Source organism: Leuciscus leuciscus (genome assembly GCF_965113295.1).
Source record: "Leuciscus leuciscus genome assembly, chromosome: 13".
Lineage (NCBI taxonomy): Eukaryota > Metazoa > Chordata > Actinopteri > Cypriniformes > Leuciscidae > Leuciscus > Leuciscus leuciscus.
The window spans coordinates 6,962,251-6,985,241 of record NC_138737.1 but is presented as its reverse complement, the minus strand read 5'-3'; the positions used below and the strand labels follow the sequence as shown (position 1 = coordinate 6,985,241).

The following is a 22,991-nucleotide window of genomic DNA, read 5'->3' as shown; positions in this document are numbered from 1 at the left end:
CAGCTGCGGTACACTCCCCCTGACTACAACCCAAAACAGCACGGCCAGGACTGGATTTAGTCCGCAGCGCTACTGTGACAACACATGCAGAGCAACAGAGAGAATGAAAGAGAGCAAACACACATACATACAAAGGCTAGCTAGACCCTAGGGCTGGGCGATATTGCATTGACCATTGCAATATTCTGAGGGGAAAACTAAACACATATACATATATATATACATACATATAAAGCATTTTATGTCTGAGGGCTGAGTTTAGATCTGTAGATAGGGCTGGAGTTCAATCACCACACACTCATCTTACACACACACACACACACACACACACACGCACACATTAGTAGGGCTGCTCGATTATGGCAAAAATCATAAATCACAATTATTTTGGTCAGCACCTGTAAAGCATTTTTTAATCTTAGTTAATTTCAATATTTACTAATACATTATTGAAATCAAAAGTTGTATCTGTTCATATTATTTAATGGACATGAACTAACAATGAATTTGTTTTTATTAATTAAAATCAACAAAGATTAATTTTAACTAACATTAAGAACTAACATTTCTAGATATAATTAGATTTTATATACATAATACTAACATTTAGTAGTATTTATAATATGTATACTATATTTAATAGTATAAAATAATATAAAAATATATTGATTATATATATATTTTTTTAAATAAATGATAATAAAACATTAAAAACATTATGAAAATATCTCTAACATGACAATTTTATTTCACCTGTAAAATAGTAGTGATATATATTATGGATATTCCCTATATCGCCCAGACCTACTAGTGACTGAGAATAAACAAATGGCACTTCCACTGTTCATAGTGTGTTAAAAGACAACATATTAAAAATGGAACTATTTACTTTTGTAACACGTCCCTGGTCTTATTTTATTTCCTTTAAAGAAAAAAAAAGATGTTTTAATTTCCCATTGAATATACTGTTTTACATAGAAATATGCTGCATTATGGAAGTCAAATGCGTTGTGAATTCCATTGCCATCATGTTGTCTTTAAACACAAATACCTGAATTTACATAGAACAATGAAACACATGCACGGGTGACATCCAATTGCATAGAAAACTAATAGAAGATAAAGACACAGGGGACAGTGCTGATTTACGACAGTAAGCTTTGAGCGTCACGGTTCAACGTGTTCAAGCACGCTACACTACAAAGTCACAGCTTCTTGAATACAATGAACAATCAAAATGAGGAAATAGCTGAAAGCCGGCTGTCACATTATCTAGTCAAAATGAAAAGTAGTGCACAATGTTGCGTAAGAGGAAATGAACAGTGCATGCTGCATTTTTATGGCAGGGTGTAAATCATATCTCAATTTAACTTCTCCAACCGGGACACGAAGCAGCGTATACAATGCATACAGTGACTCATGAATGCCGACGAATGCAAACATGAAATGGAAATGCATTTAGCTGTTCTGCCCTGCCCCACTCGACAAGCGGACGCTTTTTCTGTTCTGAAATTTACTTCCACCTGCATTTAATACCTTGAGGACGGTAGATCTGTAAAAGCCATACGATATCCAGCCGTCCCACCCTAATAACAGCTGAAGAGTATGAAATAGCATCCTTCCAGACACGGCTTCTCCTTTATGATAAATAAGTCACCACCACACAGACATAACATTGAGCAGACTTATTTATTGTTAAAGTAGGTATTAAAAAAAAGGAGGTTAGCATTAAACATAAGAGCACAGTGTGAAAGTTTTACAGGTTTGTTGAGGCACAGTCATGATTAAAGATTAAAGGCAACCAGACTTTATGTTGTGTCTCAGCGGTCCATCAGCTAAAAGTATGACATATCTGTATTATCTGTAAAAAGAGAACACAAAAATAGCATTTCTGTTGTAAGCTGTTTGCTTTTTCTCAGGGCAAGCGCATCTTTCTGGTGTTAAAATATTCATTGTGTTTAAGTGCAAACAATGATGCCTATGTATCTGATAGAAAGGTTAAGATACCTGCTATTAACATCCATTTATGTCCATGCACAAAAAAACAAAAATGTATATGTATATATATTTATATATATATATACTGTATATAATCACAGCTGTGGGGTTGATTGATATATATATATATATATATATATATATATATTTAAATCATAAAAAATAAGGAAATATAAAAAAATATAATAAACAATATAATTATAAAATAAACATACTTTCTTGAATTTTTTTTATTAATTTTAATCAATTTATACAGTATGTTAATTATAATAAATTATATGTTATGGCTTCTACTTTTTGATCTGATGTACATTTTCTTTAAAAGCTGTATCTACCACTCAATGTTTTAAAAGTCAAAACAAAAAATTAATTCAAAAATCATGCAAAAAACAACAACAACAAAACTATTCGTATGTGATTTCAGGAATAAAAAAAAAAAAGTGGTGCCTTTGTATCATTTTTAAGAAATGCGGGACTTCCTTTAACACAGCTGCCATATTGAGTGTTGCGATTCCTCCCATTAATTTTTCTACAAATGGGTTGTCTCCTTATACTGTCTCTGATGTGCTCCACTAGTGGTCAGATAATCCGAGACGGATGTTAATAGCAGGTATAAATGGAGTCAGTAAATCTCAGCTCTTTGCTAAAAACAATACAGTCTTGTAATTTCTAAATGACTATGTGTTCCTGTTAAATATACTGTACTATCAATCTATAACTATACAGCCAGAGGAAGCTTTATAACCCATGTCCGACTGCATTAACGGTATCACCTCTGTAGAGGACCAGACTTGGCATATAGTTGAAATTGTGCCAGTGGATGATAACCATGCTCCGACACAGACGGTGACAAATTGGTTTTGTGCTTCGACACTCATTTCAAGTCTATTAATAGTGATATGCATAATTAACTGTAATTTATTACAGCCTCAGCGCCTGGCGAATGTGTACATGATATTACTAATCTGATTTATCAGAGCCAATTCATGCTATCTGCTTTTAATTAAAGTGTGTTAGAGAGCAAACAGCCAGAGGGTGAGCACCACGGCTCAGGAAGCGCTGTAATGGAGACTAGTCTACGGACAAACGCTGCATGATAGAAGAAACTAACCGTCAGGCTCCGAGTCGCTGTCTGCCAGGGCAGGGATGCGCACCAGGACCTGACGCTGATCTCTTTGGACCACCAGTTGCAGCTTGCCCCGTGATTTCTCAATCAGCTTGCCGGCGTCACTCAGAGAGAGGTTCTCGGTCACCGTTCCGTTGATCTGGAAAAAAACAAAAGATGTAACATTAATGGTTCAATCTTTTATAACGCTAGGCTGCTACGACATGAGTCTAATGTCAAAGGGCTTGAGTTTTGATTTGCATTTTGGTGGAGGTGTGCGAACAGTCACCCCAATTATATATTCATATATTGACAAGTTTGATAAATCAGCAGATATTTTCCATGATAAAAACATAAATCATAATTATTGATTATCTCCCTTGATACTGTCACTGCATTTACTAATAATATTAATGTCAAATACTAGATTAAATTTAAAATATATTATTTTATATCATATTATTATTTTACAGTTAATTTGATATGTTAATATTAAGTCAAATGAAGTTAAATATGTACTGTAAAATAATAAAAAAGGTTAATTTCATAAATTGTATGTCATTGTCTTTAAATCGTGTGAAATCATGAATTTCAACGTTATATTAGCCATCAGCAACCATGTGCAAAGTTTTTTTGTATTATTTATTTACTGTATATAATATTATAGTATTTAAATACATTTTTAAATAAGCTTTTATTTTTACATTGCCAGTTTTTTGTTATATGTTTTTGTCATTTTTATTAGTCTTTTTTAATATTTCAATATAGCTTTAATTTATTTCAGTTTTAGTTTTACTAATTTAGTACTTCAACTAAAACATTTTATTTCAGTTGTCACAACAACATTTCAAATTTTCATTTAAGTTTTTTTTTTTTTAAGTTAACAGTTTTCATGTAATATTTATATTTTATTAACTTGATTTTTAATATATTTAGTTCTAGTCAACAATATCAACAATGACATATTAAACACAGAAAGCTACTGGGTTGTTCTAGCAATTTTATATCCAATTTTATAGATTTCATGTGTGAATATGGCTGCTGTGTGAAGAGTCTTATAGGAACCTTGAGAATGATGTCGCCCTCCTGGAGATTTCCATCTCTGGCAGCCAATCCAGTGCCGGTCATCTCTTTGATGAAGATCTGGCTGCCCAGCCGGAGGCCGTACTCTACAACGAAACACAATGAAACATTGATTCTATTCAGCAACGCTAACATGAACCTAACAACCATGATGACCTTGACCCTTTTAAGTACTCAGCAATCCCTCCAGCTGTCAATCAAATTGAAACTATGGAAAATATGGAATATTGATCTGACAGGCAGAATCAGAGCTCTGAACGCTCAAGAACATTTTTTGGTTCAAATATTGTTGTAAAGAAAAACGTTTCCTGTTTCCCAACCCAAGGCATAATCTGGTAATAAACAGCGCTCCCCGCTTTGCCCTTCTGAGCTGAGGGTTATGAGCAGCTGGTGAGGAAATCGGAAGAGACGGACCGCTTTTATGTGAAGTCACAAGAATGTATCTCCTCTGAAATCTCCTGACAGGGCCATCATAAATAAATCAGATTAAAATATCATCAAAATCTACTGAGGACAAACGGTTTTAGGATGGATGTATGGAGGTCTAAAGAAAACAGAATGAGAGGGAAATAAAGAAATGGGAGAATTACAACAGGACAGAGAGAGAGCCAGCTGCCCTGTTCATATGTGTGAAGCTCAGATGGTCTTTTTATGTTGTGTGTTATTTCCGCAGCATCTGACCTGATCTTTACTGCAGGAAAAAAGGCTCTGCACCTGTAAAGGGGTCATATGACATATTTTACACTGTTGAGATAAAAATGATTGATGAACTATGAAAATATGCTGTTACGGTTGTGCGGCACATTAAGTGTTTATTATTTAGTGAACATGTCACAATATAATGCAGCTTTGGAAAGAGGCTGTTATTGAAGGATGGGGTCTCACAAACTATACTGGACCTTACAGAAACACATGAAGATTATATACACTTCCGTTTGATTGGGGTTGGTACAATTTTTTAAAAGAAGTCTCTTATGCGCACTAAAGGGGGTCGCACACCGGACGCGCAGCTCGGCGGCGCGCCGCGCAGCGCCATGTCTTTTAAATTCGAACACATTATTCTCTATGAGAGTACACACACCGGCGGCGCCTTTCGCCGTCTGTCCGCGGCGGCTCAGGACCGTGTTCAAAATCCTGCCGCGCCACAGAGCGCCATTTACGTAGTTTTATATTAAATTTAGATGTATGTGTCTCAAATCGTAGTTAATGTATATACGGACTTCACCCTGTGCTGCAATATACATTTAGTTTTATATTTATTTACAGAAATCAGAAAATTGCTGATGTTATCTGATTTTCAGGTGAGTTGTCCTAGACGTGGCGCGACGCGGCGCTGAGCTGCGCGTCCGGCCGCCTTAAGACTGTGATATAAAATCAGTGATATAAAATGTGATATAAAATCAGAATTTTCAGCATCATTACTCCAGTCTTAAGTGTCACATGATCCTTCAGAAATCATTCTAATATGCTGATTTGCTGCTCAAGAAACATTTCTAATTATCATATATATTATATATGAAAAAAGCTGTGTTGTTTCATATTTTTGTGGAAACCATGATTGTTTTATTCAGGACTCTTTGGTAAATAGAAAATTTAAAAGAACATCATTTGTTTGAAATGGAAATCTTTTGTAACATTACAAATTTCTTTACTGTCACTTTTGATCATTTGAATGTGTCGTTGCTGAATTAAATTTTTTTTTCCTGTTGTTGTTTAAATTGTGCTGACCCCAAACTTTGGAACGGTAGTATATTCATGAAGCTTTTTTGTAGTTTAATATTGTGAGTTTAATTAAATTAATTGTGCATCCTTACATTTTAAATCCCCCCCAAAAATATTGCACTCTTGAACTGCTTTCCAGAAAGTTGCCACAAACAGTTGTCACAAAGGTAATTTGCATGAGAAAATATGAACTTGCAGCTAATGTAATGCAATGTTTACTGTAAACATTGCTTCACATTGAGTATTTCCTTTAATAATGCCCATGAAGAAGCAATGAATAAGGGGTGTGTTTGTTTGGGTTGATTTCAAATATCAACATTGGCCAACAGGAAATATCTTCTGCACACTCTTGGATCAAGGAGATGGCAATGTGTGTTACTTTAGAGAAGTTAACGTACATTACAAGGGGTAAAGCACGGCAATTTGAAGAGATGTGGGCACCTTTAATTGATTTCCTTAAGAAATAAGAGGGTGCATGTATTAATGTTTTGAGTGTGACATATTTTTGTTCTGTTTTGTTTTATTTTAATTACTGCTGCTTTGATCAACATATTTGGAATGTTTTTGTAACTTATTTTCCTTTTGGTGATATAATTTTTGTTATTTGGTTATTGTTTGTTTTATTGGAAAATCAATAAAAAACATTGTTGGCAAAATATTGGCCAACAGCATATTTGATATTTCAAAAACAGCTTACAATAAACAAAAAAAAAAAGCTACATTTTAAAGTTTGCTGTCAGTAAGATGAAATTTAGAAATTAATACTTTTATTCAGCAAGGATGCATTAAATTGTTCAAAAGTTACAGTAAACACATTTGTAATGTTACAGAAGATTTCCATTTCAAAATAAACAGTTTTTAATAATTTCAGTCACCTAACTCTATTTTATTCAAAATATGCGATGAGTGACAAGCTAAACCCGAGGTTCTCACCTTCATTGGGCCTGTTTTTCACCAGCATCACATTGATGGGCGGCTCCAGGGGCTCATAGTTATAAAGATCTTTTCCTCTGTCTCGCTCTTTGCTGGGTGAAGGTGAGTGATCCTGCAGCCGGTCCCTGCTGTGACTCCTAATCATCTTGTCATCCGAACGGGTGTCATACCTCCGCGTGTCATAGCCCTGGTCCCTCCCGTAGCTTCCGGCAGGGCTTCCTCCTCCACCGCGGCCTCTACTTTGCTGCTTATGATAGCGAGGCTCCGGGCTGGATCCACGCTCCAGTGTCCGGCCCCGACTGCCGTCCCTGCGGTAGCCGCTGTCAGAGCTGGGTGATCTCTCTGTACTCCTGCCTCTACTTCGTTCCCGCCGAGAGTCGTAGTCCTGGCTGCGGTAATCCGGATCCAGGTAGTCTATCCGGCTCTTGTCGAGGCTGCGGTCATGCTCTCTGTCGCGGGGGTAGCCCAGGCCGCCATTTCCCCGAGGGTAATCAGAGTCTGGGTCACTGTGAACACTGCGGTTGTCCTCGGGATAATAGCTGGATATGTTGTAATCACGGCTATCTACGCTCGGGGACGGGGGGCGCTTGAGGACAGACACCTTGCGAGGCCTCTTTACAGTCTGTGGGGAGCCATTGAATAAAATTAGTCTTTATACAATCAGCCCACTGTTATCAAAACGACATAAGAGATTTATCTTACTATATGATAATTACTTTAAGCAGGGATCGATTGCAGTACATTCATTTGAATGCTGCATGTTTATTAGTTTTAAAACAGAACTTAACCAGCGCTTGGGGCAAAACTGCAAAATTAAAACCTAAAATTGGCAAAATTGGCAAACATTTTTTAAATGTGGGGGGTAAAAAAAAGATTTTGTAACCAGAGTAATAATAACCAAAGTAACTTGTTTTAGTAGTCATCTCATAAAGGTCAACTTGACAAATACTCACTATTTTGGCCACTTTCCCACATTTCCGAAGTGACTGCACAGCAAAAGAATGAGGCACATTATCCATGGTGACGGTGTTGACCAGTATCACACGGTCGTTCTCACTGTCCACAAGCAAAACAAAACAAATGTCAAGTCTAAAACATTATACAGACATTCTATTTAAAAATAATATTGGGTTTTATGTTTATTATCATGTTTAAACCATTTCTATTTCAATAAAGAAAGTCATATGGGAATACTTAACACTCATTTAAGACAAAATATGGTATAGGCAATGAATTTAACTTCTATAATGTGGTATATGATGTATTTCCAAGTGAATATTCTGTGAAATAATGTAGGCCGTAATTGTATGCATCAGTATTTGACTGGAATGTGACAGGTAGGTTATGATATTATTGGTTAATATCATTTTACTCAGTACATCAACAGAAAATAAGCTGTTTGTTGAAATGTATAAAGTTATTACATTGATAAACGATTATGCCTCTTTGGATTAACATGCACTAATATAACACGCACAATAACACCAAGGATATTTATTAGGGCAGTAAGCAGAGTCAATTTGGATTTCATGTCATTTTAAAAAGCTCTATGTGAAAACTCGATACTTATTAACCGGCCTATGCTGGTGTAAAATAATGGTTTACCAATACGCTCAACACGTATGCATTAGTAAGGCGAGTGAAGCGTACAAGAGCAGTCCATCGGCTGGTCCTCCTGGCAGCACGTCCGACACGATGATGGACGTCTCTCCGCTCTCCACGTTTGGATTGTCCCGGCCGCCGGACACAGCAATTCCAAAGCCCATTTTAGAGTCCTGCAAAAGAAAGAGAGAGAAATCACTTTCAGTGTGAAAGTAGCACTAACGCATTTCCATAGTCATACATCACAGCTAGCCTGCCCAAGGCAGTACTGTTTAATATTGCTTCTTAGAAGCATGCAAACGGCCAGCGGTGTTACACAATCACGTCCGTGCGCTCTTAAAATAAATCTCTCATAAACGTTGACTGCGTGCCACCACAGTGCGGTTTTGCAGAAAGCCATTGTACGCTAAAACTAATGGAGACATGGTTCCACCTCATTGCTTAGCCAAATAACAACCTGCTGTACCTGCCTCAGAGGAACGCTGAATAAATAGAGTCTAATGAGTGGGTATCGCTGGCTTGATCTGGCAATCTGCTCCAAATATATTCAGGCCCAATTAAAGCTGGAGATAAAACCTGACAGCAACGAGTGAAACCGAGATTTTAGAGTGTGAATCAATGGCACAGACTGACACTGACTCTAGGGCTAGGCGGTAACCAAAAGCTTATATAATATTACCGCTGGCATGAGTAAATATATACCAAAATAATGAAATAGACAGGCCACATTAAACATTAGGAGCACATTGAAAACACTTAGGGGCACAATTGAACAAATAACGCATTATTCCTTGAAGGGATACAAGGATACATTTATAAGGAAAATTATTTATTTTATTACAATAATAATAAGATTAATATTCTATATTAATTCTATATATTTTTTAATATTTCTGCTTCAAACTGTATTTAGTAATTATGTAATCATTTATAGGCCTACGTCAAACTGTGTGTGTTTATATGTATATATATATATATATATATATATACACACACACACATTATATATATATATATACACACACACACACACACAAACCGTTCAAACTGTGCATATATATATATATATATATATATATATATATATATATATATATATATATATATATATATATATAGATAGATAAATGGATCTATATAATAATACTTAGAAGTAAACAGATTATTGTGCCACAAAAAATTGCTAAATTTAAGTTGAATTAATTGCAGGATATAGTTTATAATTATAACCAGGAAATTATCAATAATAACCAGGGAAAAAACTTATGCAAAATGTGGCAGTTTTAATTGTAAAATAAAATGCAATGGGACTTATTTTGAAATGTCTATGCTTTACTATTGCCGGCTGCTCATTCAAAAAAGATGCAGGAGATAAAATATGCACTCTTACAGCCATCTACAGCATATTACATGAACACCATAAAGTAAACATTGTAATTCATCAACAGTTCATCATAAGCATTCTATTAGCATAAATGTGCAGTATTCACTGACTGGGAGCTGTAGAACGTGCAACGGCGCTGCATTGCTACTTTGAAGCATGCAGCTTAAAGGGATACTTTACCGTTTTTTCATATTAAACTATGTTATTCCCTTAACTAAGACGAGTTGATACATACCTCTCTCGTCTCAGTGCGTGCACTAAATCCCTCTGTCTTGCGGCGAAACTTTGTTAGCCCAGTTCATTTAATATGGGCCAAGCAGAGAAGCTACCAAACACCTCCACGTTTTCCCTATTTAAATACAGTTACTCGCGAAGTGTAACTCGACCTAGGACTGTGACACAAAACAAAACGTTGCGCTTTTCTAAGCGTGTAAAATGGATAACTATTTTGTATGGCGGAATACCATAGCAAGTGCTTGTAAGCACTTCGACTTGGCGTAGTAATATCTTCACTCGTGAAAAATCCTCTCACCGGCCCCCGCTCCCTCTAGTGAAGATATTACTGCGCCAAGTCGAAGTGCTTACAAGCACTTGCTATGGTATTCCGCCATACAAAATAGTTATCCATTTTACACGCTTAGAAAAGCGCAACGTTTTGTTTTGTGTCACCGTCCTAGGTCGAGTTACACTTCGCGAGTAACTGTATTTAAATAGGGAAAACGTGGAGGTGTTTGGTAGCTTCTCTGCTTGGCCCATATTAAATGAACTGGGCTAACAAAGTTTCGCCGCAAGACAGAGGGATTTAGTGCACGCACTGAGACGAGAGAGGTATGTATCAACTCGTCTTAGTTAAGGGAATAACATAGTTTAATATGAAAAAACGGTAAAGTATCCCTTTAATCATCTTATTTAATAATCACATTAGGCTGTATTGCGATTCCAGAACTTTTTTTTTTTAATTCACACATGTGCTCCTAAATACATTTTACACACATCACTTTTTAGTCGCAAATGCGGGTAAATCGCTCACACTGTCAAGCCCTTATAGATCATGATACGCCATATAAACTTGTCCTCATTCTAAGTATCCTGTTTTATTTAAACTTTCAAAAGCTTATATCTTCCCTTTTATGTTGCAGCGATAAGACGAGACAATTCTTATCTGAACCCAGGGATCTGACATGTCAAAGAACTGAGATGTTTACCCAGGATGAGTCTGATATGTGATGGTGGTGATAGTGTCAGTGTGTGTTTGGATAGTGTGTGAACCCTTGCGATCTGTCACGCGGGAGATAAAAGATGCGCATCCTGTTGTGCATGAGGAGGAAAGCGGAATGGGAGGAAGGAAAGGCAAGATGGGAAGAGAGAGGGGGAGGGGTAACTTTATCTGACAGGCTGAAGCGCTTCTAAAAGGAGAGCACAAGCACAAAATGTTTTGATGCTAATAAGCTGTTAGTGACAATGTCCATGTTTACATGTATATGACAATTATGTCTCATGCAAACACCTTATTTGAGATATCTACTGTTCATTTATACATGCACGTGTCCATAATTATGAAGGTAACAAGAAACTGATCACACTGTTAATTTACTGAAATTAATTGCAATAAATAACAAGAGTGAGCCTTAAAGGGTTAGTTCACCCAAAAATGAAAATTCTGTCAGTAATTACTCACCCTCATGTTGTTCCAACCCCGTAAGACCTTCGTTCATCTTCGGAACACAAATTAAGATATTTTTGATGAAATCTGAGAGCTGGATCACTCCTCCATAGGCTTCTAAGACACTATAACTTGCTGGCCCAGAAAATGTATTAAAGACATCGTTAATATAGTCCAAGTGACTACAGTGGCTCAATCTTAAGTTTATCAAGCGACGAGAATACTTTTTGTGCGCAAAAAAACAACAAAAATAACGACTTTATTCCACTATTCATTTCCTTCTCTCTGGGCCTCGAGTGAATTTACGTGGTAGAACTGCGCAGCGCGTCTGTGTTGTACATCACACGCATCACACACATGACCAGCGTCGGCCAATAGTGAGCCTACGTGGTGACGTGCAACACAGATGCGCTGCGCTATTACACTACGTGAAAAGACTCGAGGCCCAGAGAGAAGGAAATGAATAGTGGAAAAAAGTTATTTTTGTGTTTTTTTGCGCACAAAAAGTATTCTCGTCGCTTTATAAACTTAAGATTGAGCCACTGTAGTCACTTGGACTATATTAACGATGTCTTTAATACATTTTCTGGGCCAGCAAGTTATAGTGTCTTAGAAGCCTATGGAGGAGTGAGCCAGCTCTCAGATTTAATCAAAAATATCTTAATTTGTGTTCCGAAGCTGAACGAAGGTCTTACGGGGTTGGAACGACATGAGGGTGAGTAATTACTGACAGAATTTTCATTTTTTGGGTGAACTAACCCTTTAAGTATTTTCCTAACAGAATAGAGGGAAAAGAATGTGCATGTCATATTCAGTCGTTTTTTAGTTTTGTTCGTTCTTTCGTTCGTTTTTTTGTTGTTGTTTTAAATAATGACTATATATACACTTTTGTTCAAAAGTTTGGGGTCAGTATGAATTTTTACAAAAATAAATTGATGAAAAAGTGGCAATGAGACATTTATAATGTTACAAAATAGTCAGATATAATCATAATCCTAAAAAGCTAATTTTCTCCTGGATCCAGCACACTGAGTTTGGTGAGTTTGGATCTTGAGCTTGAGGGCCTCTCAGGTATTGTTATATGTTAGAGGGGCTGGCGGAGGAGTTAGGCTCGCTCTGGTCTGTTTGTTAAGAGGGCCATCATCTATCTGTGCAGCATGTGGCTAGCCTGGGAAAACCCAGACAACTTCCGGCAAATTTAGATTTGCTCTGCAAGTAGTCTGGCAAAGAGCTCATTCAAGCCCATTTCTAATCCGTCGAAATCGCAGCACCAATCAGAAACGTTGGGGCGGGCTTTACACGATGACGATCGCTCTGATTGGTTTTAGGTCTATCCAATTGCGCCCAGAGGCATTTGAGCGACGTCCGTTGGTGAAGCGCACCAACTTTTAAATGCATTATTATATTCAAATTGCAAACACATGAGGACAGTCTCCATGAAAGACCCACTGGCAGATGAACGTGCTACTACATTTCTCTCCGAAACGGTAGGAAATTAAATGAGATTTAATAGAGGATTTTAACTGTGACAGGGCAGTTTACGTGACAGGATGCACGCGACAGATCCGTCCGATAAAGATGACGAAGTAGTATGTCCCAAAGCTTGCCTACTTTTTTGCTACACATTCAAAAGTAAATACCTTTTCTTCACAAAAAGAGTACATACTTTTATGGCGCAGTGTAACTTCTTAGGCGAATTGGGACGCAGCACATGGTTTTACACGATGATGATCGCTCTGATTGGTTTTAGGTCTATCCAATTGCGCCCAGAGGCATTTGAGCGACGTCCGTTGGGGACGCCCCTTTGGAAATGAGTTATTAATGAAGCTTTGCCAGACCATAACTCAGTTACTACTGAGAATGGTCTGGTTTTAACCAGGCTAGCATGTGGCCTCTTTGGTTACAAACATGAAATTTGTTGTTACCTGCTGGGCCGCTCATCTACAACATATCTAAACCTGCAGTGGGTGAGCTAGGGCATCGGTTCCCAACAGGGGGGTCGCGGCCCACTAGGGGGCCTCAGCGAGCTCTGTGGGGGGTCGCGTCATATTTTGAAAAGTTTTGAGCAATTTGCATTAAATAAAAGTCCTTAACTTTTTTCTGTTCAATATAATTGTTTATATAATGAGCGAGTTCATCATGAATCCATTTTCCAAACCGTGTTTTTGTCTTATCCTGAATCACTATGGTTCACCTATAATAAGTGATTACATTGGGACTATTTTACCCTGGTTCGGATCGCTGCCGCTGCGGAGTAGCCCAGTACCTGCGTGACTCGTCATAGACGCACACAGAGAGAGAAGTAGTTCCGGCTACAATGTTCTTCCGAAAGACGCATTATTCTGTTAATAAACGCAAGTTTATTATCGCTCGCTATAGCGCCAAAAGCCTAAAAAATAAAGCCTCACATTGATAAAGCCTCACAAATAACATGCAAGTATTGAGGCCCCAGACAGAAGTAATTTAGTAATAGCCTATATTCATTCTTTTTTTTACCTACACAAGTGTGAATACTGATATTTTTGTTATTGCATTTAAAATAGGGCACATTTATAGGCTACTCCTAGTCCTAGGCTTACATTTTTAAATTGCAAAGGGCCTACTAATGTTTTTGTTATTGTATTTTCAATATTATAGGCTATTATTTGTGCATAAACATATCTGTTTATAGTAAACATACCGTTTGTTTGAAAACAACATATTTTGTCATCCTTGCTGCAAGCTTACAAGAGCGAAAATATCATTAAATGTGAAGGGGGGCCCTAAAATATTTTCTTGGGAAAAAGGGGGTCTCAGACAAAAAAGGTTGGGAACCACTGAGCTAGGGTGTGGGTTAGTATGAGTAGGTTCATGTAAAAGAGTTTCATACCCGCTGTAGAGTCACAGTGTACTGCTCCCAAACCGTCTCCTCCATTCCTGAGCTCTGCATGGAAAAGAGAAAGAAACCACCATTAAATCACCAGTCAGGCGTCACTAATTTCAGTATGCTGTGCAGCGTGACATGTAGGGTTGAGTGTCCTATACACAAATTGGTCCTAAATGAACTAATTATTTCATAATTACATGGATGCACACATAATAGTAAAGGAATATTCCTGGTCAAGTACAACTTACTGTAAGCACGACAGCATCTGTGGCAATTACTTTGGACACACATAATTAGCAGTTCCTCCTCCCCATCTCAAAATTTTTTTTTTCTTTCACTGATTTGTAAAAACTGAGGGAGAAGTCAATTACTGTACTTTATGTAATTTTCTTTAATCAGCAGCATGCCACAGATTCTATCTGTACAGTTTAAAGGTGAAGTGTGCCATTTTTGAATGTTCTTTCCCAGTTTCATGTAACTATATGTATCACCACAAAATACTGATATTTATTTAAGCATCCCTGCCAGTCCAGTTTGGGCCAATAACAGCGAACAGAAAAAGGGTTTGAAAAGTGTTATTTATTTTATTTGTCTGTTTTTTATTTACATTACTGATCAAAAGTTTGGGATCAGTACGTTTTTTTAAATCTATTTTTTAAGTAAATATTATTCAGCAAGGATGCATTAAATTGATAAAAAGTGATAGTAAAAACATAAAAAAATTTGCAAATTATATCTATTTCAAATAAATGCTGCGAACTTTCTATTCATCAAATAATCCTGAAAAAAATGCATCACAGTTTCCACAAAAAATATTAAGCAGCAACTCTTTTCAACATTAAAAATAAAAAAAATTCTTGAGGACCAAATTAGCATATTAGAATGATTTCTGAAGGATCATGTGACACTGAAGTAATGATGCTGACAATTCAGTTTTACCATCACAGGAATAAAGTACATTTTATTAAAACAGAAAACAATTATTTTAAATTGTGGTAATAATATTTCATAATATTACTGTTTTTAATGTCTTCTTTAAAAAACGTTTAAAAAAATCTAACCGACCCCAAACAGATTTAAAAATTTTTTTTGATCTGCGCCACATAACACACTTCACTGTTACACTGTAAATAACCCAGAATATTCCTTAAAATGACATTATGAAAATGAATATTACTTAATTTACAAATGAAGACCCCCTCCCCAACTATATAGTATCTACACAGAAATACCTGTGAACACCCAGTGAACACCCCATTATTTGGTACGACCCGATACGTCACTGCGTCAAAATGAGGGTCTACCACATACGGCAGGAGAGTGAGTATGAAGGATGGGCCTGTCATTTCCACAGCTCACGTGGGCGAAAGCATCATTTCTTTGTTTTTAAGAATTATTACACATGAGGACTGAATCCATGTTAACTCACAGATCTATGTAAGCCGATGTCCATAAACACACTGTGAATGACACCAGAGTCTGTATATCTCTCTTTTTGACACATATAAAAACCAGCCTGACAAACTCACACACACACACACACACACACACACAGCTCAAGGGTGTGTTTGTTCCAATGAACAGACAGACATGCTCATCAATATTGATGATTAACTGGAAACAGCCACAGTACAACCCAACCTCAACTAAACCATGACGACACAAGGTTAAACCACGGCGACTTTGACAGTATGTCCGGTTAAAGCTTCTTTAAATAGTCGGCTTTAATTAAATAAGAAATCTGTTTGGACTAAACAATATCCTAATCTACACCTGATTCTACTCAAATTAAAGTTTCTCCCTTCCATGTCAAATTTATTTAAATAGCGATTTTTACAATACACACAGTTTCAACGCAGCTTCACAGAAAATAATGTGATGTGACAATGTAAACAATCACGCAGCAGACAATATATTGCATTATGCGAGTATACTGTACGCAGGTAAATTATATATCAAATTTTTCGACAATATAACAAATTGAGCATTTGATGTTTGCTATATATACTGCTTAACGTGAGTGTACTGTATGTGTCAATGGTAAGGTTGGTTAAATTGATATACTTATAGTAGTTGTATAATTTGTTATTAATTTGTTAATTAACAATTAACATTCTGGTGATAATGTTCCTTTAAAAGAACCAGGGCTGGCCAATCACAGCACAGATCATGTATGACATCACTCTGATGCCAAAACTAAGTCTAGTCAAGTCACCTTTATTTATAAAGTGCTTTATACAATACATATTTCAAAGCAGCTTTACAGTGATAACAGGAAAATGATTTAATGATGCGGACAGAGTTAATTTCGTCTGTACAGAAGAAATTAGTGTCATTATTCAGCTAAAGTCAGTTCAGTGTTGATTCAGTTCCGTTGTAAAGATCATCAATAATTAAATTAGTTCATTTCATCTATAAAGCAGCTCTGCTGCTCTGATGTCATCGTCTAGCTCAGTTCTCATCCAATAGTGTCAGTTCAGTCAAATCGATAATATTGTTGAATATTAAGTGTCCTCCTAAGGACAAAATGGTTGATGTGCAACACACACACATACGTTTTAGTTTTCATTTTCTGCACTTCCCTTTAGCTTTTCCTTACAAACACACACTTCCCCTTGTTCTAAGCCGTCCCCGTTAGCGTGCGGCTCTAATTGGAGGATTCTGCCTGCGGATATCTGCCCTCAGACTACTACAGAAGCGTACAATTAGTGTGGACATGTGCATTTGTGGGGCTCTCCACAAGCACTCGGATAGTGCGCTATGCAGCAAATAAAACTAATCCACAGAGATAAAGTAAATAAAGGGCCTGATGCTGATAAGCTAAGACAGCTCTTCTCCTCTCCTCTTGCACTGAGCTGCTTTCTGTGGGTGGCTAGTGGAGATATTGTTCATAAGACGGTGATGAGAAAGACAGATAGCGAGGGAGCTAAAGATGCTGCATCATTTGAAGGCAGTTCAAGCTGCTTTTACCAAGCACTCACCTTCTTGTTCTGGAAAATGATGGACAGTTTCATAGCGAAAAGGAAAATTACAAAGCTGCTCGCTTCATAAATCAAAGACAGATCCGCAAAGGCTTTGCAAATGATAAAATAAACAACAATTACAAGCATTTTCTCTCAATCTAGTTTGTCCGACCAAGTTAATGAACAAAAACGCATTTATGAACACGTTAACATTTATTAAAATAGCACACAAATATGAAAATTCACCCTCATGTTGTTCTAAATGTGTCTTTCTTCTGCACCAGTTATGATGTCAGCGACAAGAAATTAGCATTAGGATGATCTTCACCGACTACAAAGCATATCTGAACTCACACGAATACGATTTGAGAGCTGCGGAGGTGAGGAAGGTTTTCAGCCAATACAAATGTACATTTCAATTTGGTCATATTCGGCTATTGTTCGGCTTCAGAGGAGTTATTTGGAGGAATTTATTCACATAGGCCACAATTATGACATTTATAAAGTCTGGACAGGACCCATCCTTACAGAGTGCTAAAAGTATGATGTATTTTTGCGGGCCAATCATGAAAATTAGCACTTTAGCACTTCCAGTTTCATCTTCCTGAAATCAGTAGGTTTTTTGAATGGGTTTTTGGTTCAATGCTTGATATACGGTCTGTAACGCAAGCACCATATATTTTCACGTAAAACATCAGTAATACCATCTAGTTATGGCTAAATAAAGTGGCTAAATGGGATTACAGAGGTTGTTGGAGACATTAAACATCATCACACAAACAGGAAATTCTTCTAATAACTCGCTAGTTTGCTTTTACAGCCTTGTTGTGTATATATCTGCACTCTAGCAAAGTATTCTAACTCAAACTTTCAGGATTTTTTTTTTAAATAAAGGCTGAAAGAGTGGTTTTGCTTAATGGTGGTGACGTTTAAGGCATGCGACCACGGTGCAGTTAATTTATAGCCTATGTTAAGCTTTTCCTTCAGGCGATTGTATTTAGGCTTCAAAATTCATTAAGTTGTGCTGATTTGTCAAGATTACCCTGATGAACGAAACGTGTAAGAATCATGAACATGTTTTATCACAGAGCTTATTTTCAGTAATAATCCCAAAAGCCAATGGAAAAATACTATTGGGTTTTTGTCGAGGGAACCAGGGTGAAGCGAACTTAAAGGTTGGCCTACAAAATTACATCACTGCAGTACTGTACTGCATTGAAAAGAGCGATTAGGATATTCTGTAAAACAATACATTTCTACAAAAGAAAATAACAGGTTTAGAATGACATGAGGGTCCTTTAAAGATTCATATACCTGGGTTTCTGTCTAAATACATTGAAAAGCTCCTAAAACACATGTTCCAGATATGTTGAGCCTTGGTTCTCATGCTACTGACACAGGTTCAAGTCTGATCCCCCTCTTCAAATTAATAGAATAACATACCATCATCTACATCTGTCCAATAAAGCAAATCCAAGCCCCAAAATATAAAAATTAAGATCGTGACTGCTATACTTGAGACATCTCCACAGGAAGCTGTCACCCATCTCTCCTGAGAACTAACCTAAAAAAAAACCTCTAGTCTTTTAGTAAACTCCTCACAACAAGGTCAAGACTGCTATCTCTCCGGCTCAGCTCAATCTCAGAGGGACGGGACCCCGTAAGCAGCCTGTGAGGAGGACCCCGCTGTTCCCAATAAGCTGAAATGCGTCCTGTCGACAGGACCATCAGCGTGAAGCCGTCCACAACACACAGACCCGGATGAGCAGGGGCGCATGTAAACCCAACCTGCAGATCGCAGCCAGTAATGCTCACATGTCTGAACAGCCTGTCCACACAAGCAGATACAACAGGTTAGATGTTGACAAAGAGGACACACACACACACACACACACACACACACACACACACACACACACACACACACACACACACACACACACACACACACACACACACACACACACACACACACACACACACACACACACTCTGACACACACACACTCTGACACACACACACTCTGACACACACACACTCTGACACACACACACACTAGAGCAGTAAATCGACCGCCACACTTGTCAACAGAACAACTGAGCAAAAACAAAGGCACAATTGTATATATTTATTAGTGGTCAACCAATATAGGGTTGTTTAATGGCTGATGCTGGTATCTAGAAAGCACGGTGGTCAATTACGATTAAAATTATTAAAACTGTAAAATCAAACAGAGTTATTTTACACAATATTCACTGAAAATGATTTACGAGGCTATTGGTAGGTTTTTGATACGAGAATGAACAAGCACATCTGTATATCAGCCAAAGCGACGTCAGGCCGGTAATATTAAATTGGCTCATTATTTGGTCAAAACAATATATCTGTCTATAATAATAATTCTTTGGGCTGCCCTTAAAAGTCAAAAAGAAGAGGACTGGTCGAGTAAATTTGAACCTCCACAGGAATTGGTGAAGTCACGCATGCGGTAATATGTCGGGCATTAGAGGGTTGATGAAGTTGACGTGCGACCTCAAACATGAGTAATTAAAAAAATGCAAGTAGTAGCTAAAGTAATACCACTTTACATGGCCAGTGGCCACTCGCTCTAACATTAACGTGAACCTAGGTAAACGTGTTCAACTTAAAGGAACACTCCACCGTTTTTTGAAATAGGGCTTATTCACTTTCTTTCCTACATTTAGATAGGTGGGCAAATGCATTTTTGTCTCAGTGCATGCATTGTTTTAGTTTGACAGGGTCGGCGCTAGCTTAGCTTAGCACAATGAATGGAATCCTTTGTTGCCAGCTAGCATGTCCTGAGTAAAAGTGATATAAAAAATTTAAAAACCCACCTAATTACTGCTTGTGGCCTGCGTATTCACAACAAGTACAAATAGTGATGCAGATTAACACTAGGCGATTTCCTAGGCAGATATTGACTTATATATTAAGGACTATATTAGGGGGAAGCACAGGCGAAGCACTGCTACTTGGGCGTGATATCTCTGTGCCCAAGTAGCAGTGCTTCACCTGTGCTTCCCCCTAATATAGTCCCAAGTCAGTATCTGCATAGGAAATCGTCTAGTGTTAATCTGCATCGCTATTTGTACTTGTTGTGAATACGCAGGCCACAAGCAGTAATTAGGTGGGTTTTTAAAAAATGTTATATCACTTTTACTCAGGACATGCTAGCTGGCAACAAAGGATTCCATTCATTATGCTAAGCTAAGCTAGCGCTGACCCTGTCAAACTAAAACAATGCATGCACTGAGACAAAAATGCATTTGCCCACCTATCTAAATGTAGGAAAGAAGGTGAATAAGCCCTATTTCAAAAAACGGTGGAGTGTTCCTTTAACATGTTTAACTTAACATCCACGCCACCGGAGTGCATCTTCTCAAAAGCCGGATTCATTGTGAGTAAGACATGGAGCTCACTTCTCCCCGACAACGAGGACAAACTCGTGTCTTTCTCATAATATGAGAAGACTGAGATCAGAGTGATGGTGAGTCAGGTATAGCCTAATTGTCCATATTAGTGTTTCATTTATGTATTCATTTTTATAATGTATATTTATTTTTTTGGTGTTCTAACCTCTGAAAAACTGATTTTTCTTAAATGTTAAGACTACTTGTCCATCGGCCTGATTAATAGGCCTATTTCTCTATTAAGTGTTTCAGTTTGCTGTATATTTATTTATTTTTGTTTGTTTAAAATGTAGATTTATGTCCTACACTAAAAAATTATTTCATTATAAGGCTGTTATTTATATTATATGCTATCTATTTTATTTGCGTTCTGATCTCCGAAAAGTTCACGCGATGTTGGCAAGCTTTATGGGTGCGCTTGAGACCTTAATTAATAAGGTCTTTAATCATTATTATGGTTTAGTATTTTCTCACCCGACTAATCGACTAATGGCTTAAATGAACAACTAATAGTCGACTAGAAAATCTTTAGTTGGGAGCAGCCCTACTAATTTTGATGTGTTTTAGCTGCATAGGATGGTGAACAATATAAAAAGACCAACAAGCTCACAAAACATCACAATGCCAATGCACGAAGAATAATATTCCCAGTAATTGCATAGCAATTTTACACACTAGGGCTGTGTGGTATAGATAAAATAAAATATAATATAGTATTTATAAATATCCACCAGGTCTGAAGGAAGCCTTTTAAGCCATTTCAGAGAAAAAGAACGCACACACACACACTATATATATATAGGTCTATACATTTTCTCTGAAATGGCTTAAAAGGTTCTTCAGAGTAGATTAAGTACGGTAGATTAAAATTGCTTAATGTGCCAACTAAAACATCTGTTTAAAGATAATCAAGGCATGTTTTCTAAACCAAATGAACACAAGAAACCAATATAACAATATACATAGCAATAAACAGCATTCATGTTTATATATATTTAAAACATTTAAATATAGGGGGGGAAAAATGCCACAAGAAGGCTTAATTAATAATTGAAGTTAAGTTTTGGACAGATTCACAAATATTAAAATATTAAAAAACTATATTTGCCCATTCTGTTCATTTATTTTAAGAGATTAAAACATCTCTGTCTTAACACTCTCATATTTGCGAGTTTTGAGACAAGGGATTTTGAAACTAGTCTAATGACATTAGTAAACTTAATAAAAAGCATATTTAAATTTTTTGCAATATTCATAATCTTGCTTAACTTCACTGCTAAACCACTGTGAATATTCAATACATCACCCAGCCCAAATGCACGCACACATGCACATCAATTCGCACGCGCTAATTTGCCAGTCACTCTAAAAATATACGCCTCACACCTGAGGGATACAGAGACCCAAACACCTGCTCCCCTCTGCATCTCACGGTAATGACCGAAGCACAAATCCCAGACAATGAAAGAGTTTAAACAGCACGGCAGATAGATCAGAGGCAGTACAGCCGCTGCCAGCAAAAGCTACGCTATGCGACAGGAGCCAGTGAAGACCACTCCATACACACACACACACACACACCTACACCTGCACCTGCATTACCGGCTCATTATTGCACACGCACATCAAGTAAGGATGCTTCGTTACGTTGCAATTAAACATTGAATCTGCGGTTTACGTTCCAAACGCTTCACAATCATTATCATTCATTCGCAAAGTTTTATTTCAAAAGTACACGAGGCAACATCAGATTAATGCACAACACCAGAACTTTCCCCAAGCACAAACAAAGCCACAAACCCAAACGCTACGCTAACACACAACACAAAACATCATGATATATACGACAAAAACTTTGCACACAATCACAAAACACGCCCACTGACGCGATACAAACCAACTCTGTACAAATCAAGCCCCGAGATCTCTACTGCGGGATCTAGGAAAGGGGGGTAGAAACACGACAATCCTCTCTCTAAGGTGGCAGCTGATGGAAGGGTTTATCCCTGGAGGATCAAGCCACCGCAAGCGCCTTTTTTCCCATCCCCACCAGCAGTTTGAGCAGGCATGACGCATGCCTGGGTGAGAAGAGGATGATGAAGCTGTTCCTTAGCTCCTTGGACTCCCCCCGCACCTCGATTCGCGCCCCTCCGCGCCGCCTCCATCTCTGGGCTCTCTGCAGGCGCACGCAGCAACCAAAGGGGAGCCAGTTCACACTCATCTCTCCCCATGGCCACCCG

General features: G+C 37.5%; 1 protein-coding gene across 5 annotated transcripts in view; it reads right to left on the bottom strand.

Moving 5' to 3' along the window:
* Positions 1-22,991, bottom strand: part of tjp2b (tight junction protein 2b (zona occludens 2)) — a 71,933-nt gene that overhangs the window by 26,609 nt on the left and 22,333 nt on the right. For all 5 annotated transcript variants that reach the window (XM_082189134.1, XM_082189133.1, XM_082189131.1 and 2 more), the window contains 6 exons: positions 14,360-14,413; positions 8,492-8,616; positions 7,795-7,897; positions 6,842-7,463; positions 4,169-4,272; positions 3,110-3,263 (listed from right to left, as the gene is read on the bottom strand). In XM_082189134.1, the coding sequence (XP_082045260.1) occupies positions 3,110-3,263; positions 4,169-4,272; positions 6,842-7,463; positions 7,795-7,897; positions 8,492-8,616; positions 14,360-14,413 (1,162 nt within the window). The remainder of the gene's footprint in view (positions 1-3,109; positions 3,264-4,168; positions 4,273-6,841; positions 7,464-7,794; positions 7,898-8,491; positions 8,617-14,359; positions 14,414-22,991) is intronic.